At 40.7% G+C, this 18,732-nt stretch overlaps 1 protein-coding gene across 2 annotated transcripts; it reads right to left on the bottom strand.

Moving 5' to 3' along the window:
* Nucleotides 1-226: 226 nt before the first annotated feature.
* On the bottom strand, nucleotides 227-18,142 carry dspa (desmoplakin a). 2 transcript variants are annotated; one of them, XM_029453150.1, is made up of 24 exons: nucleotides 17,775-18,142; nucleotides 16,174-16,258; nucleotides 15,890-16,008; nucleotides 15,439-15,586; nucleotides 13,238-13,363; nucleotides 13,018-13,077; nucleotides 12,757-12,924; nucleotides 12,502-12,606; nucleotides 12,318-12,413; nucleotides 12,096-12,221; nucleotides 11,645-11,797; nucleotides 11,334-11,488; nucleotides 10,872-10,998; nucleotides 10,083-10,269; nucleotides 9,735-9,979; nucleotides 9,356-9,537; nucleotides 9,012-9,150; nucleotides 7,821-8,014; nucleotides 7,520-7,682; nucleotides 7,040-7,123; nucleotides 6,789-6,896; nucleotides 6,475-6,573; nucleotides 4,506-6,320; nucleotides 227-4,001 (listed from the first exon to the last, which is right to left on the bottom strand). In XM_029453150.1, the coding sequence occupies exons 1-24, from the start codon at nucleotides 18,008-18,010 to the stop codon at nucleotides 804-806; spliced, it is 8,118 nt and encodes a 2,705-aa protein (XP_029309010.1). In that variant the 5' UTR covers nucleotides 18,011-18,142; the 3' UTR covers nucleotides 227-803. The 2 variants fall into 2 exon arrangements, with proteins under 2 accessions (XP_029309010.1, XP_029309011.1); XM_029453151.1 differs by having other exon boundaries at nucleotides 5,823-6,320; nucleotides 17,775-18,140.
* Between the last annotated feature and the right edge of the window lie 590 nt (nucleotides 18,143-18,732).

Genomic DNA, 18,732 nt, shown 5'->3' on the forward strand with positions numbered 1-18,732 from the left:
CAAAGTTTACAATGTTGCTTCCCACATCTCTAGTATAATGTAAACTGTGCTTTGAGGGCAAACAGGCTGGCACTTAGATTTAAACTGTTTCAGCATGAAAATTAGCGCCATCCATAGGTTACAGTGGATACTGCTGATCCTCTCCTCATACAGTAAACTGTTTTATTTTTAATGCACACTAATGAAATATCAAGATAATAAAAGAATGAATGAGTAAATGAATGAATCAAATTTGTTATGACAACTTTATTTTCAATCATGTGAGAATAACATTTTAGTGGCAAGGAATTTTTATTAATCATTAATCATTTAATTCAGTATTTTAAGATAAACCTCAGCATTAGCTATTTCCAAAATATTTCTGTTCCTTTATTCAATAAAAAAAGTAAAACATACAGAAGTCAAGCTGCAAAAAACTAAGCAACTTAAATGCAAACTTAATGCTGAAGCTGTGGTTAACAAGCATATTTTGACACAACAAATAGTTAAATTCTAAAGAAAAAGCCATATATTAAAATGAGCTATGCCAAATATATATTCATACAACAAGTATGCTTTAGAATAAGAGTATTAATTGTACTCTGCATTAAGATTAATATTCAAACACCAAATCACCAAAAACTGCAAACTATCAAAACATCTAAATGCATTTAGAATAACGTTCAGTATTTAAACAGATGTCCCAAAATATCATAGGTATCAGTAAAATATTTAAAAAAGCAAACTGTTACAAAAGTACTCAAATTGTATTTGACCTGTAGGTTATAACATGTCTAGTTTCATTCTTTTTTCTATGGTGTGTATTAAGATTGAGAGTTGGTACTGCTGGAGGAGAATGTATAGCTGTAAGTAGAGGAGTAATCCACACTGCCTCTACGAGATCCACTCCTGGAGCCGGCTAGGGAACCAGCCCTGGACCCAGAGCGAGATCCTGGGTTAGAGACATTGTAAGGGCTGCTGATTCCCTTGGAGGAGATTGAGGAGGCCTGCAGCATCTTCATACCATTGCTTTCTTCCACCATGCAGCTGTCCATGGCTTGCTTGTAGGAGATCTTTAGTTTTGTCTTGGGACAGGTCAGGTTCTTCTGGTGGTTCCGTGTATCCTGAAGCTTCTGGGCCCCTTGACCATCTAGCCAACCTCTGCGGATGGCCTCTTCAATGGTGATGCGACGTCCACTGCCAGGTTCTATCAGGCCTCCTGTCAGGTACTGAAACTCCAAAAATCTCTGGCCAGCTTCATAGGGCAGCCATGTCTCTTTCACTGCCTCTGCTGCGGACATCTTCCTTTTAGTTTTCACATCCTCAAAACCAACATAGGCTTTCTGGGCAGGTTTCAGCTTAGCACTCATGCTTTCATCGATGATACTCTGATGGACAGCATCTTGCAACGACAGTCTCTCACCAGTGGCAGGGTTGATAATACCTCCTGTGCATGTCTGGGCCTCCAGTAGCCTCTGTGCTGTAATAGTGTCAACTATGCCTCTTCGGAGCCCTTCTGTCAAAGTTACTTTCTCCATGGTCTCTGTGTCGAATATGGCAGCCACAGGGCTGTGGTCATCGTACATCTCAGGGGGAGAAACAGTAATAGAAATACTGTTAAAGCGTTTACGGACGGTAGGAGAAGATGGTGCGGCCTGGGTGGGACTGCTGCAGGTGACCATGTCATCAACATTGATGGCTGCAATGTTCATCTCTGTGCTGCTGGTTCTGCTGGTAATTTGTTCAGCAAACTGGGTCAAGGTTAGCATTCCAGCATGATACTGATTCAAAGACGTCTGCTTAATGACACCGCGTTCCAGGCAGTCCTGGATGTCATACTGGGTTCCTGTTTTCCTATCCACTATCACCAAACGTTCGGAGCCATCAGTCCCCTTGATAGTTATTTCCTCCCACTCGCACTCCTGCTCCGACAAATCCAGGAAAGTGTCATAGTCAATTAGCTCCCGGTGATAGGCCTCCCTCACTGACATCTCCAGTCCAGTGTCTGGGTCAACAATCACTACCCGCCTCTTGCGAAGGACATTGGTACGGCTCTCCTTTGACTTCTGGGTCTTATTCTTGTCTTTGATTGGCAAGAGTGTTAGGCCTGTCTTGGGATCTGACAGGCACCTTTCTTTCAGCTGAAGATATGTCAGGTTGTCCTTAGTATTAGGATCAAAGAACCCTTTTGTGTCATCTCCTTCATAAGTTAGGATCTCATTCATTTCCTCATCAAAATATCCCCTTCTATAGGCAACAGCGATATCAATACGGTGGCTCTCTTTGGGGTCAATAATGCCACCGCTGGCAATTTGGGCCTCAAGAAGACGGATTCCATGACCTTTCTCAATAAGATCTTTCTCAATAGCCTGGAAGAGAGAGATTATCCTTCCTGTGGATGGGTCTTTGTATCCAGTTACTGCCTTCTCTGCTGACAACAGCTTATTCTTAAACTCGTTTCCTACCAAGCCTCTCTTTGTGGCCTGCTCTACTGTCAAGAACACATTGTTGACTGGATCAACAATGAAGCCAGAAGCAGCTTGGGCCTCTAGAAGTTCCAGGGTGGTTCCTCTCATGAGCAAGCCTTCCTTCATTGCCTGATATAAAGAAATTATTCTGTCATTGGCCTCATCATAGATCCCTGCAATGCAGGAAGAGCCATGGAGATAAGACTTTAGCTTGTCTTCAATTTCGCTGCTGGTGAGCTTCGCCACATCAGTTTCATCCAGCAATTCAGCTTCGATGAGCTCTGAAACAGAGACTTCACCACGGAGACCCATCACTGTCATTTTCTTTTCTTGACCAGGGAACAGAAGCAAGCCAGAAACAGGTTCCACTATACACTTCTTCCGAAGGTCATTATAGGTTATCTTCTGCCCTGTCGCCGGCTCCAGATAGCAGGTGGGTTTTTTGTTCAAAGCCCTATAGAGCTCTTCATCAATGAGATTGCGATCCAAGGCCAGATCTTTTGGAAGGAACACACTCAGAATGGGGTCCAATATGCCTCCAACAGACTCTTGAGCCTGGAGCAAGCGGATGGCTGTGTCTTTGTCTACGCGGCCCTGTTTGCAAGCCTGACCCACAGATAACACTTTGCCAGTGAATGGATCTTTAAAGCCTGTGCTAGCTGCTTCAGCTGTCACCAAGGTGTCTCTGTCTTCTGTGTCTACAATGCCTCTTGAGCATGCGGTATCCACAGGCATCTTTTCATTAAATGCAGGGTCCACTATGTAGCCTGTTGCAGCTTGAGCTGCCAGAAGCATGAGGGCGCACTCTGGGGTGAGGAGTCTCTTGTTTTTCGCCTCAGTGAATGGCATTTTCCCTTGAGAACCTGTTTTCATGCCAGCAATTATGCCAGTACCCTTTAGACTAAGCTGGATGTCCACAGCTACCTCGTCCACTGTCTTTTTTCCCTTCAGGAGCTGGTCTAGCGTGGTTTTACTGATTATACCACAGTCACAAAGCTGGTGGGCTGTGACTTTGCGGCGCACCCCATCAAATATCAGCTTGGATGGATCGATTGTTGGGACCTTCTCATCTGTCTGTGTATGCCTGGTTAGAGTGCTGGGTTTCTGCTGCAGCCTCTGTATCTCTCTCTCTAGGGCATCTCTCCTGAGAGCCAGGTCTGATGCCTCCTTTTCAGAGATTAACAGGCGGCTCTTGTACCTCTCCTCAACACTCTTTAGCTCCCTCATGAGCCTATCGAGCTCATTCTTCATGGAGATCCTGTCACGATCTGCCTTGTCTCTGTCTGTCTCAAACTGCCTAATGTGGTTTTCTCTCATCTCATACTGGCTCTTCATATAGTTTAAATCCTTGATGATACCATTGTTTTCATCCTGAAGCCGCTGTTTGTTGCGGATCTCAGTATCTAGTGTGAGCTTGATGCGGGTGAGCTCCTCTTCTATGCGCTGATGACGAGTCTTGTCTTGCTCCAGCAGTTTAAGCTTGGATAGCAAACTGTCCCTCTCCAGCAGCATCTCAGTGTATTGACTTTGGGAATCATGAACCATCATGGATGTCTGGGGAAAGATTATAAAACACATTATTATGTCTGTAAAGAAATGGCAATAAGTGATGAGCAGAGCAAAAAGCAGCATATGCAAAGAGCCACAACTTTAATGAATGAATTACACATTGCCTTCCTTAACAGCATGTTGTAAGCGCTTATCATCATATACCAGATTTCGTATATTTAATTTGTGATGCCACAGGCTAATTGAATGTTTAATATTGTATAATGTGTATATTATGTTTATTAAATACATTAGTATGCAGTGATTAATCAAGTGATTGTTATTATTGTATGAGTTAATTTGAGTCGCATAATGTGCCAAGTGAATGAGTGAACAATGTGCATGTATAAGCAAAAGCCTTTTTAAGCAAGTGAATTTCATGCAAAACTCCAAAAATAATTAATGTGTCACTAATATAACACTCTTAAAGCACATATAGCATTCATGCAAAAGCAGAAAAAAAATTAGTTGGAGTTTGTAGAGATGATCCTTCCATGCAGTGAAAAATACCTCAATCGATTGCTTTTGGAATTTGTCTATTTCCAATTTAAGCTTTTCTCTCTCCTTGGTCAGGTCATTGATGAGAGCCTGGAGCTCGGTTGTCCTCTTGGAGCTACTCTGAAGCTGGACATGCAAGGCTGAGATCTGAGTGGCACTTTCTCCATCAATAGTGTCTTTGCTAAACTTCAGCTGATCTCTCTCCTGTCTAACTTTCCTCAGCTCCTCCTCCAACCTCAATCTCTCCTTTGTCAGGTTCTGTGTCAGAGTCTTTAGTTTTTCGATCTCTTTAGTGAAGTCGTTAAGCTGGCGGCTCTTCTCCTCAATGGTTTTATACAGACTCTCATTACGTTGGTTGAGCTCATGAACTCGAGCCAGTTCCTGCTGGAGCTTCTGTTTAAGTGTCCTCAGCTCAGCTGTGACAGCTGCCAGTTCCTGCTTGGTGACTTTATGGTCCCTCATACTCTTGTCCAGAGCCTCCTGGAGGGCGCTGAGGTCTTGCTCATACTTCCTTCCACTGTTGGAAGTCTCTATTTGGATAGATTTCAGTGTGCTAATTGTTGTGGTGTGCTCTCTGCAAGTTTGTGACATCTTCTCACACTCTGCGTCCATTCTCTTTCTACGTGTGAACTCTTCCTGGGTTGCCTTCTTTTGTTTCTCCAACTCAGCTTCCATTCCATCCAGGGAGCACTGAAGTTCCCGGATACGGCTCTGCAGCCTGGCAGAACTCTGCTCAACCTTGGTTTTCTCACTGGTTTGCTTCTCTAGCTCTACTCGAGTGATGTAGATCTCCTGCTCAGACACTTTAAGCTTGTTGATGGACTCCAGATAGGAGGCGTTCTTTGCCTTCAGGTCTGCCTCAGTCTGTTTCTGGTGATTGATTTCCAATTCCAGAGCTCTCCTTTTCTTCCCCTCCTCCTCCAGGTTCAATGTTAGCATGCTGATCTGCCTGGACTTTTCCTGAATGCTTTTGGATGCGTCCTGTAGTTGGAGGTCATTCTCTCCTCCCTTCTGCATGACTGTTCTCAGCTGAATCTCCAACTCACTGCGCACTCTTGTTTCTTTTACCACTGAGGCCCTCTGCTGGCTGGCCTCATGCTCAGCTCTGCTTTTCTGCTCTTCGGTGTGAGCAATGGACTGCCTTAGTCTCCTCAGCTCCTCCTCTTGATCTCTATTTTCAGCAGAGAGTCTGTCAACTTGCAGTCTCAGTTCTGTTGCGTCTTCCTCTTTCTGTTGTGAGGTTTTCAGGATCGTGGTCTTGGTAACATGGATCTGTGTCTCGTATGTCTGCTTAAGTTGATTAAGCTCCTGGGTACACTGTGTTCTTACCTTTGAGATATCTGATTCAACGTTTCGTCGACGCATCATTTCCTCATCTAGCAGTATCTTCATCCTCTCCACCTCACGTTCCTTGTCCTTCACCGACTTTTCCAAGTCAATCTTGGACCAGTTGAGTTCTTCCAGTTCTTTCTGTCTGCGGCGAACAGCCGTCTCATACTCTTCTTGCTGGCTGGTGTAGCGTTCCTCTGCCAACCTTCTTTTCCTATTTTCTTCATCAAGCTGGTATTTAATGCGGGTCAGCTGATCATTAAGATCTTGAAGCTGGCTGTGTGTGCTGTCCAGGTTCTCCTTGGTAGCGTTAACTTGAATTGTTGTGGTTCTCTTCACTTCCTCCATAGAAATGAGCTGATCTTGTGATTGAGAGAGGTCCACTTTGTAGCGGGCCAAAGCATCCTCCAGAGACTTGTTTTTGTGGTTACGATCCTGGATGTCCTCCTTCAGACGCCTCAGTTCCTCTTCCAACATATCGATCTTGGTGTTCCTGATCTGAAGAGAGCATGGACAAAAACAGAAAGAGACTCAGTTACATAAACCTATTTGTTCATTTATTTTATTTCGATCATACTACTTTTGTTACTAGCACAATTATTGACTTACAGACACAATGTTTTAAATGGCATCATTCAAATCTGATACCTACTTTCAGCTCTTCCATGTTCTTCAGCAGCTCCCCTAGGAACTTATAGTAGTCACTTGAGCGGGTCAGAAGCTCAATGTAGCGGGACTGGAGGCCAGACGCCTGATGGGAGTTAAAATTAGTTGATGAATACTGATGTAAATTGTTCATGTTCTCATTACATAACAATGAGATCTATGAATGACAGATACAATTAGGGAATTAACGTTTAAATAGGATGTATTACATAAGGTCTTAATACAAAGGCAATTGTCCTTGCTTAATTGATATTTAACAAACAGAAGAACATAACATCTAGCTAGAAATAGTACTCATACCTCTTGTCTGACCACAGAGGCAGGGGACTGCAGCATTGTTCTCTTGATAGGAATATTAAGCAGAGTTTCCAGGCCTGCACCGTAGGAAGCCAGCTGCAACTCATAGTCCTGAAAACCCACAACACAACAGGGACTTCTTTATTTTGTACCATACTTGCTTGGGCTCATCAGCTTGTTAAGTGTAAAACAAATTTAAAATGAAAGAAAAATATAAAAATATAAATATAAAAAAATATTTACAGACTACATACCTTTATGGAGGCAGCACAGGTGTCTGCGTTTTTCTGCACATCCTCTACTTTCTCCTTCTTTCCTTTAATTTCAGTGTGAAGTGCCTGTACAGTCAGCAAAAAGGGGGCATTAAATTCACAGATTTGATCTGACATGACACTGTCCAGACTGTGCTTCATCTAAGACATCCATTACTTTAATAGACAATAATTATAATAATATTATTATAGTATTAGACAATACTTTTAATGATATTAGTATTAGTGGTTACTCACAAATTAACTTTCTTGGCGAGTAATATATAAATCATCAAAAAATGTCCACACTTTCCACTTATGGGGCTGTATAAAGTATAAAATCCACACACCTACACTAATGCTCACGGCTGTCACTATCTTAATTAAAGTGTATATGGTTGGATATCTCCAATTCAAAAACAAATCAGTTAAAAAATAATATTATTGATTACAATATGGTGATCTAAAGAAGGAAAGACGTGCCTTCTGTTGGTTGAGGTGGTCCATTAGAGTCTGGATGTCGCTGAGTTTAACCGTCTGAAGGTTGTCCTGGCGCTTCCTGGCATTGTCTATCCACTGATCCAGGAGAGAGCTGGTCTGCTGATAATGATTCAGCTGTTTCTCCTGCTTCTCCAAATCCCAAACTCTGAAGAGGAAAGAGTAGGAGGAAGAGGAAGGGATGAAGGGAATTTTTTAGTGTTGTTACCGGCAATGACGAACGGAGAATGTGGAGAAACAATCACAGATATTAAAGAAATGTGTGTACATGTACTGACTATCCTACCTGCTGTCAATCTGGGTTTGGATGCGGCGCCAGCGGTCAGACATCTGACTGACCTGGTCTGAGTACTTGGACAAGTCCACGTCACACTTGTGGAAGGGCTCAGAGATTTGACTATTCCAGTGCACTGCTTTACTGAGGTCAGACTCCATAGCTGTCAGCAGGTCTCTTTTTTGTTCCAGATCAATCTTCATTTTCTTTAATAAAAATTAAAAATGTAAAACTTCAACTATATAAATATCATTCATCCTTTTTAATTCTTATTTACATCTAGAGGTGGGCACTATGACATTATATACATGATATTATTAGTCTTCATCAGAGCATTCCTACAGTTTTGTCAGGAGTGGAAGAGGTATTCATATCCTTTACTTATCAAATATCAATACAGCAATATTAAAATACTCCATTACAAGTAAAAGTCATGCATTGAAAAATGTTACTTAATTAAAAGTACATGAGTATTAATAGCAAAATGTACTTAAAGTATCAAAAGTAAAAATACACATAATGAAGAAAAATGTGAGTGTTATGCTATTATATATTGGATTATTTTTTATTAATTTGATCAGTTTTTTATACTGTTGGGTAGTTTAATCTACAACTATGCATCATATTTAATAACCCCATCATGTGTATGATTTGTATGTAATATCTTAATCTGTATGATAACTAGTTATCAAATTAATGTAATGGAGACAATAGTACAATTTCCATCTGATTTGTAGTGAAGTAGAAGTATAAAGTAGCATAACATGGGAAGGGAATACTCAAGTAAAGTACAAATAACTTAAATGTGTACAGTCCTGGAGTAAATGCTACATTCACACCACTGGGTGTTGTCATGTGACCCAAGTGTGGAACCTCAGCCATGTGATAACAAGTTGTTGCATACGGGAGTGGGGATCATCAGTGACCATCACAGCCAGTGAGGAGCGAAGAGACATAAAGACTGTGAGAAGTGGTTGAAATCTCAGGAAAAAGCTTATTTCATATTATTTTGTCACACATAAGGTCAAGAATGAACTTCAGTGTTCAAGTTTCTCAAATGATTTAGCAGAAAATGTAGTATATCACAAAATATATTGATATTGATATAAATGAGGTGGTAGTGTACTACTAAATGTGGCCTTATGTCCCACATAGGAAAACAATAAGCTGCGGTTCAAACTAAATATATAAAGCGTGTCAAACCTTTAGTGTGCTTCGATAGCTTCCCAACTCTCGAAGGTCCAGAGAGGAGGTCTCCTTCTCTGTCAGCCGGGCCTCATGGACTTTAATGATATCTTCAGCCTGGAGAAGGCTCTGGAGCAAGGCATGAACAGCCGACAGCCTTTTAAAGACAGGAAGCCATTACGTTAATGCACTCGTTCTTGCAAATGACTTTCACTAAATCTAATGAGAAAAGTAAATGTTTTACTCTATAAATCAGTTTTATGTTGCAATAAGTTCTGGTCCCAGTAATTACTTTATTTTGCGCAGTATTCTCTCAATCATTGTAAAAACAAAGGTGATGTGATTAGACAACAATAATGTACCTCTGAAGGTAGGCTGGGTAGAGACCCTGCAGGCCTCCCAATTTTTGGTTGATGATTTCCAGTTCAGAGCGGAGGAACTTGGCTTGCTCGGAGTCTGCAGGTATCCCCTCCAGCTGCTTTATAATCTTTTCTCTTAGTCGCAGGTACTCATCATGAATGGAATCCAAGTCTTGGTGCACAGTCTGGATATCAATATGTAATAATAAGTTACATTTAGTATTTATCACTTTGCTTAGAACAAGAAAGTTATGTTTTTGTTGTGTTTTATTTTTATAGTTATATATTGTTTACATTTATATTTGACCTATACCTCTTTTTTTTCAAGCAGAGAGGAACCTCACTTTTAATTAGATGGAACAATAAATGAAACGTTACACACCTGCAGCCTCTGGATGTGCACTGAGCATTCATGCACACTGTTTTCCCCCAGGGGAATGTGGAGATGACTGGTAAGACCGGACTCAGCCAGCTCCAGCTTGCGTCGAATTTCTTGCAGACTATTGAGCAGGGTAAGGCTGAGGGTAGAACTGGGTACGGGAGCCGCTGCTCTGATATCGACGACAGTGGTCTTGATGATCTTGGTGGTGTCCGTTTTTGGTGGTTCAGGCTTCACCACTTCTTCCCCTTTATTGGTGGGAAAATTTGAAGAATATCAATTTATAGTGGTTTGCAAATTTAGAGGACTATTATTAGGTTATTGGAGGATAAGGTAACATTTTACACTCACTGTGGGCGGGCATCTGGATAACCAGTGTGTCATAGTGGGTCTGGGCTTTATCAAAGTCGCCCTGGATAGTTTTCTTGTCCTCTTCCCCAAACAGCTCAGAACCATGGCTGGTACGCAGGAACTCTTGGTAGTGAGTCTCCAGTCTTTTGATGACACTGCGGTACTCCTCGGGTCGCATCTTAGACAGCTGCGGGACAATGGAGAGGGATCAGGTTAAAGCAAAAGACACTGGATGTCAGCAAACTCCAGACAGTATATATCAGATCAAACGAAAACTGGATCTAATTCAGCTTTGCTTGGTATAAAAACTAACAGTAAAATGCAGAATTAGCTTAAATGAAGAATTCTAATACGTTATTTCCACAGCCTAGGAAAGTTCAATCAATATTCGAAACCAGAAACAGGACAAGTCTGGAGCTACTCCATAGACAATAAATGACCTGATGATCCTGTGGACCCACAGAATGTTTGTTTTTCTTTCTTATACTAAAATGAGCTTCATTCTTTTGTAGTGTTCTCAGTTGTGAAACAAAATGTATTCTGTTGGTTGCTCTCCGTGCCATCTATAACATAACAAGTCATTTTCTATGGAGAATATACAGACTTTATACTTGATGACAGTATTTTTAGTATATATATTTAGTTTTAGCACATTTCAGATTTGGGAGAGGGTTTGTTCATGTTTACCAATATTTTTTGACTGTCTTAGACCTTCGGAGAATAGTGTATGAATTTAGAAAATGGGGGTAGTTCCCCTTTAAGTTTATAACATTCTTTGTGATATCTTACCATGCTGGCAGTGAGGGAGTTGATGTAAGTTATGTCTTTGAGGCAGTATTGCCACGAGATGAGACTCTTGATGTTGATGTAGAGCTGATTCCAGATGCTCATGATGGCTTCATAATACTGCTCATTCCTAGGAACAGCACAACCCATTAATATGCAGACATATGATGTAATATTTATCAAACGCAGAATTTTGCATTTTAATTTTAACGGAGCGAGTACTTGCTACTTTGTGGTTTAAGATATTTTCTTACCTCTTCGGTCATAAAAAACCTTTTAGAATCTATTGGATCTATTTATTAAAAAATAAATTACCGTCCAAAAAGGAAAAGCTGTTTTTCCATCTAGCTCCAGGAAACGTGATGTATCCAATATATTTATCACAAAACAAATCAAATTTGTATATGCCCTGACCAATATCTGAACAGGTTTTTCACAGACCTACATTGACTGAATATGTCTTACTTGTTGGCGAGGCCGATACTGAGCGGGTTTGGTGGGGGGATCAGCAGACACACAGAGGGAATCAGCATGTCCAGACCTCCAGGTCCCGTTACAAGCCACTTGCTGCGCTGTGAGTTATCCTTCAGGATGCCCTCATTCCCTTTTAAAATCCCTATCTGAAGCAGAAAACAGAACATATAAACAGAGGAAACACTGAATTATACTTGTAATATTCCACTTCATACTCTGTGCTTGTGTGTGTGTCTGTGTGTGTGTGTGTGTGTGTGTGTGTGTGTCTGTGTGTGTCTGTGAGAGAGAGAGAGAGGACCTACCTGGTCTTGTTTAAAGTCACATAAGGCCTGGACTATGACGGGGCTAGAGGACTTCTCCTCAGGGTTGCGAGGTTTCAGCCTGATAATGCTCCTAGATTTGCTGACCAGACTGTGGACTTGTCTCTTATTCTCCATGACTCGCATCTTCTCTTTCTGTGAACATGCAAACATCAGATCTGTATTTTTAACTGAGCCACTGTACATACACTGTGTCATTCAAAGTTCAAAACTCTACAAAAGGAATGCAAACCATAGACTTTATAAAATAGATGCACACATGCAGAGGCTTTCTATTTAGCGTCTTAACAAAAACTGGCCAACCAGTTCACCAGACATGCAAGTTTAAACCCATGTCACTCGACAGAACGCATAGTTGGAGAATGCTTTGTGCTTCACACCTGCAAGAAAATGTGCCTGAATTTAACTTAAAGGTATGCATGTATAATGGTACCTCCAGGTGTTTCAGGAGTTCAGTGAGGTTATCCAGTGGGGTGTTCTTGTCGCATGTGAACTTGTTTCGGATAGTCTCATGCTCCTTCTGCAGCTTTGCATAGGTCTCATTAGCCTCCTTGAAAAACTGAAGAAGGCAGCAAAAAGCTTTGATTAGTTTTCACACAAAAAAATAAATACAATGCACTATTTTCATAAGATATTTGCAATGCTGAGCCCTTACTTGGCTGTAGGCAGCGTTCTCCTTCAAATGAACATGGATACACTTGGTGATCTGGAGCAGCCAGCTCCACTGGGTCTGCAAGGTGTCCATGTAGGCCTGTGGGCGCACACAGAGTCTTCAGTACAAAACCAATGAATAATTTGGTGTTTTGGAAAGGAAAACACCCAGAAACAAAACACCTTACTTCAATTTTATCTGAGGCCTGGTGGTTGTTGTTTACGAGTCCATCAGCTTTCGCCTTCAGCTTGTTTAGGTCCTTCTCTTTCTCCTCCAGGTCCCTCATCAGCCCCTGGCAGAGGAACAGAACATAAGGGATTTGGACTCCAAAAGCCAACATATGAAATAAAAACACATCAAATATAAAGGTTTAATCCCACCCATAAACTATGACAGAGACATCCAACCAGGAGAAAAGAAGAGTTCAGCCAGAGGTTCTTACTGAGTAGCTCTCTTGCTTCTTTGGGATGTACTGGTCGATGTTCTTGTCACCCCAGTTGAACATAAGCTCTTCCTCCTCTCTCTCATTCACCCACATGATGGCTCGGGAGATCTCATCGATGATGCCCTGAAGCTCGCGCAGCTGACTCACACGGCAGTGCGACATTTTCTGAGACAAGACACAAGGGCAATGTTATGAATATGATCAAATAAAAAACTGATTTGTAAAAGCTCTAAAATATTTTTGAGACTTTGCTTCTACCTGCAGGCTTTCCCATTCTTGTTCCATGATGGACAGGTTGTACTTGTCACCCCTCATGCTCTAAATAAAAGAGATGTTGATTGTTTTAAATTGTTCAGTTTTAAATAAGATTATAAAACATTTGTACACGTGATGCATCGATGACCATCCTACTTAACAAACAAGATATCAAGAGAAACTAAGAAGAGCTTCAAAACAGGGAAACAGGATGACCACCTACCAGTTCATCTCTGGCACGGTCTACTTCCTGGCTCCTCTGGATGAAGCTGTGGTTTTTGTTGTGGCTTATGATTTGCTTTTCTATGGTTTCGGAGTCATCTCCCCACGGAGCAGTCTCAATCATGCGCTACAAGATGCAGAATCACAGTTTATTACCTTTTAAAATGCATTAACTGCTACACACAATTACAAAGTCAAAATCAACCTCAATTGACGCGACATAACATATTTTGTTGATACACTGCTGTATAATGGTTTAAGAAATACTATACACTGTATATATACAAATTTAAAAGAAATGCATTATTAGTCTCTCAATGCTTTTTGAACTTCCTCCCCTGTCTGTGGCACTCCATACTGAGCCCTTTCTTTTCTAAGTCATATATGTATTTTTTTTAAATACTTCACAAATACATTGTTTCATTTTAAAGGAGCTCTGCAATTCCTTAAACAACCTGGGCACTGCTGTTTTTGGCAAAAGCTACTCAAACAGGAGTAAATTGTGCATTGGTATGTGGCTATTTCCAGCTGCAAATGAATACACATGTTGTGCTGTAGTAAGTATCTAACAAGACATAAGTATGTGGAATTGAAAACATTTAAATACTGCAAAATGTTAGGCTCATCATAGTTTTTGGACAACAATGAAACTCTGGGGCACAGAGGACTAATCTTTATCGGCTTTAGCCACACAGGCAACACTTGTCAGTAATCAACTCATTGTTTTAGCAATAAAAAAAATACACAGTGAGCCCTCATTAGTCACAAGTCAACACTATTCTTCCTGCTATTACTTTGCTGATGCATTTCCCCTCTTTGTCCTCTAGGTGTCAGCATACAATCATTAAGTCCATTGTTAGGCAGGAAACTATCCCAACTATTCCCCCCCTTGTTAACGGCCTTCAGCTTTGATAAGAGCTCTAGCAGCAAACCAACCTCAGCCGGTCCTTGCTCTTTACCCGCATTTTTTTTCTCTCTCTCAAGGCTTTTGTTCTCTAACCACTCCCTTTTTCTTCATGACTGCTTGGCTGAAGCTACACACATTTTTGCTGCTAAGAGACTGGCTCTGTCGACAGTACAGCTAATGTTCAGAGTAGAAAGGTCAACAAAGTTGACTGAAGGTACAATGGCTAAAAGCATGACATGACAGTAGATAAATACAATAGGTAAAAAAAATATAGCAGTAGGTCATCAGGTGATAGGATACCAGTTTTGGAGTTTAAAAAAAGGCAATAACTAATGTAGAAAGAATGAGAAATATGTAAAGAAGTGTTTCTATATGTGATAACGGGGTAGAGTGAATGATGTAACAGGGTGAGGCTTGAAGTGGTGACAGAACGACAGGGTGTGTTTTTGGTCGGGTGGGAGGATTGTGGAGGTAGAGAGTAAAAGGGCGTTTTCCCATGAGCATGTTACCCTTCTCCTGAACTACCCCGACTGACTCGGTGGAGAGTGTCAGATTTCACACTCCTTTACTTCTACTTTTTTTTTGTTTTGTTGCTCCCACAGCTTCTTTATCTGCATCCTTTCTATCCCCGCTCTCACTTTATGCCTTCCTCTCTTGCAGTCTCTTTCTAAAATGGCAGAGCTCTTTCCTCTTCTTTGTTTCAATCCTTCTTCACCCCCCACCCCCAACCCCCTGGCCTCTTTTGACTCATGGATCAGGTTTTGGCATGGGTCCGGATGGTTCCAGTTACAGGAGGTCAGAACAAGTGACAGGGTAAGTGCACCCCCCTCCTCCTCCTCTTCCTCCTCCTCAGTTCACATAAAAAAACTGCCTGCATACTAATTCACCCTGGCATTCAGACATGCATACACATGCAGGTGCAGCTATTCATACTGCTCAAACAGGTTATAAAACTGTCGGGCACAGAGTTTTGTGGATGCTGCCGTCACAAAACGCTTCAGACGAGTACAGACGATTCTGTATTACCATTTAATGATTGTCCAAATTCGTAATTACAAGTAAATTGTAATCAAAAAGAAAATGTTTGATCAAAGTCTCTGATTGAACATGAGTGAAGTACAGTAACAGTGGAACACATTTTATTATTGTATATGTGATTCTACATACATGTATTGTGATGTGTGTTGATGAGGGATTATTATTGTATCATTGATTCCAACCGTATCACCCACATTGGTTGTGTTCTTTTTATATTTATTATGATCTTAAATGTCTCTGATGTATGAAGAGCTCACCTTCTGTTGGACAATCCAGGCCATGGCATCATTAAAGATCCTCCCCCCCTCCTGGGAACCCATGCTGCTTCTGTTCCGCCTCACTGTCATACCACCGACTACTAATTGCTGATGGAGAGCACCATGCAAGTACTGGAACTGTTCTAAGCTGTATAGTTGTACAAAGAAGGAAAATATGTTGTGAATCTTCCAAAGGGCAACCTGAGCTCTGAACTTCAAAGAGCTCAGCTGGGCAAATACAGCTGAGAGGAATGTGCAGAGGGCCCATAAGTCCTCAGAATTACTTTGTCTTTATAAGGTTCGGTTCAACTACAAAATGAAATTCAGATGCGACTCCACAATCTCAAAAACCTGCATATTTTACCCATTAACCATTATGTGTATACACGGCATTTATTGAACACATGCAAAGACAGAAAACAAACTCACACACACACACATCTGGTCTTACCTTCTGAAAATTTCACTAGGTATACGCATTTGCTGCAGGTCTCTGCCACAGAGCTTCATCTGCTCCATGGTTTCTGCAGCCATGTTCAAATGCTTTTCTGCATCCATGGCTAGACCCCCCTATAAAATCACACAATACAGACACTGAAATTATACTTAACTGTGGCTGATGATAATATCTGGCTTTTAAATCATATCTAATGATACCACATTGTCATATTGATGCGTGAACAGTAAAAACAAACACTCAAGTTATATTCAGTGTAATATGTGTGCTACACTTACACCCTGGATAATCATCTTGGCTCTCTGCAGGTACTCCTGGCACTGGCTTGTCAGGAACACAGCTTTTTGCTGACTTGCATGTGAACTAAACATGAGGGGAACAACACAAAACAGCATATTTTCAGAGCTTGTAATACAACTTTAAATAATATCAATGTGAAGTGAATATTTTGAAAAAGTACAAACTACTGTTTTAAGCACTCAGTTATATATATACATGTACAACCAGCAGTTTGTTTGTCTTTTAAACCTTTAATAAGCAGTTTCAAAGACAGATACTGTTAATATAATTAATCAATTATTAGATTGGTATGAATGCTTGTCAATAATCATTGAATTTCATGGAAATTAAAACAAAATATCAGCTCGAACGTTCTTAATGAACAACATGACATAACAAAACAACAATGTGTGAAAATCAAAGAAAGAACAAAAGTAGTTTACGATCAGGAATAATCCTTTAAAAATCATACATTTTAGTCACCAACACAAAAAACGTTCTATTTTTAAAGAGATTGCAACTCCCCCATGCACATCCTGTGTCTTACTTTAACCTTTGTTCACCATGAATTAAGCATTTAAGACTCTTTAAAAAGGAAATAGTTTGAAAAGCTCTGGCACAAACATCACTGTCATGACTTTAGACCAGGGGCGTCAAACCGACGGCGGGATGACTTTGCAAAGTGTAAAAATGTGTTGTTTTGATCATAAAGTAAAATACTATATTGTTCAGTTCCAGATATCTGTGACTAAATGTGTTGTGCCTTTGTAGATACACTGTGATCTGTAAGTTGTAGTGCACATGTGGAAATAATAAACAGGAATAATATTGTTGAAATTGTAAAATTGCACTTGTTTTTCTTACGAAATGTCAAGTTGTCCATATTGTTTTGTAAAAAGATAGTTAATTAAATGTGAACATTTTCAGAATGTATTTTTTTTGCACTAAAACAAAGGGAACAATTAGGAGTTATGATTTTACTGGTCCGGCCCACTTGAGATCAAATTGGGCCATATGTGGCCCCTGAACTAAAATGAGTTTGACACCCCTGATATAGACAGTGACATAATGAGTGTACTGGGAGGACATTTAAGGGGCGTGTGCACGTATTTCCTCGATTGTAACTCAGATTATTTGGCAACAGGAAACAACTAGGATTACTGAGAGACAAACATAAATTGGAAAAATACGTTTTTAGCAAAGACGTCAAGACCTTGGATCCTGGGATGCGTTTGCACTGATGAAAGAATACTTAATATGTTCATGTATTATCTCTAAAGCATTCATTAACCTGTCTGTGGAGAGCAAGCAATGGTTTTAATGGAACCTGTTTGATGCCATTTGTCTTTTTTAATGGTGCCAATAATAACAACACAATCCCCTAACACATTCCCAAATTGTTGTTTATGCCTTTGCTTTGACACAGCTGACATAATGTTTCTCAAGAAGCGGGCATTCATTTGTAGTTTCTGGTTCGCTGGGAAGAACCTGAACCTTTTTTTTAGTTTCTTTTTCTTTTTACATGAACATTTAAACTCTAATTTAAGCACATCCTAATGCCACGAGGTTAATTTGAAAGCTCATTCAGGTGATTTCTTACCTCAGTCCTCCACCTCCGCTGCCCACGCTGACTTGTACTTTCTGTCCCCCCCCGCCGTGCATGGAGGTCCTGGAGTAGGCATAGGTGTATCCGCCGTCCCCTGCTGGGTAATCTCCCTGGAAGCCGTTTCCACCGGCCATTGGGTCGCTTCTAAAACTTGCATTCGCCAAATCCTGTCGAGAATTACTCCTCTGGCCCATGGTGGCCAGCCTTGAATTGGAGCCGTACATACTCATGTTTGCGGAGTTGTTTTCGATGTTTTAAGAAACTCTTAAGTTTTTAGTCGTTCTGCTGTCCAGACAAGAGGACAAACCGCGCACCTCTCCCCTCCCCGTCTCCTGTTGCGCAGATAATGCTCTGCTCTGTCTGAATAGACGGAAGCTGGCCGCTTTTGGATAGAAACCACACCTTGCTGTGTTTACGAAACACTCCTGCACCCTCTAGCCTGGGTGGGAAGATTAGTGCTCGGGCTGTCTTTTCATTCTGCGAAAAAGTTGTTAAGTATGTTGCAATCAGAACTTTGATTACTCATTTGAAACATTGCTAATTACAATATTAGTTTTACAGTTTGTAATAAACACAGTCATGTGGGGGGGGGGGGAGTGACTTAAAGCTATCTATTAGTTAGATATTCTTTAAACAAGAACCCTATCTGGTTACAAACAAAGGCGCTTGTTTGCCATCTTCAAAAGAAAACTTCCTATAACGTCCTATAAGTTTATGTCAGAGACTCTAATCATCTCTGTGGTACATTTGAGCCCAGCTGTGTCATTAGAGAGATAGATTAGGTACAACGTAAGGTGTACCTTTTATTTTGGGAAATCTACAATTTAATACAAGTGATTTTTACACATAATGTTTCTAATGACATCTAACTTGACTGCAGAAAAAAAGACAAATCTGCCTTTTCCTGTTATGATTTTACATGATTTTTGCTTTATTGTTATTGTAATGATTG

The sequence above is a fragment of the Cottoperca gobio genome, chromosome 17 (assembly GCF_900634415.1).
Source record: "Cottoperca gobio chromosome 17, fCotGob3.1, whole genome shotgun sequence".
NCBI classification, from domain to species: Eukaryota; Metazoa; Chordata; class Actinopteri; order Perciformes; family Bovichtidae; genus Cottoperca; species Cottoperca gobio.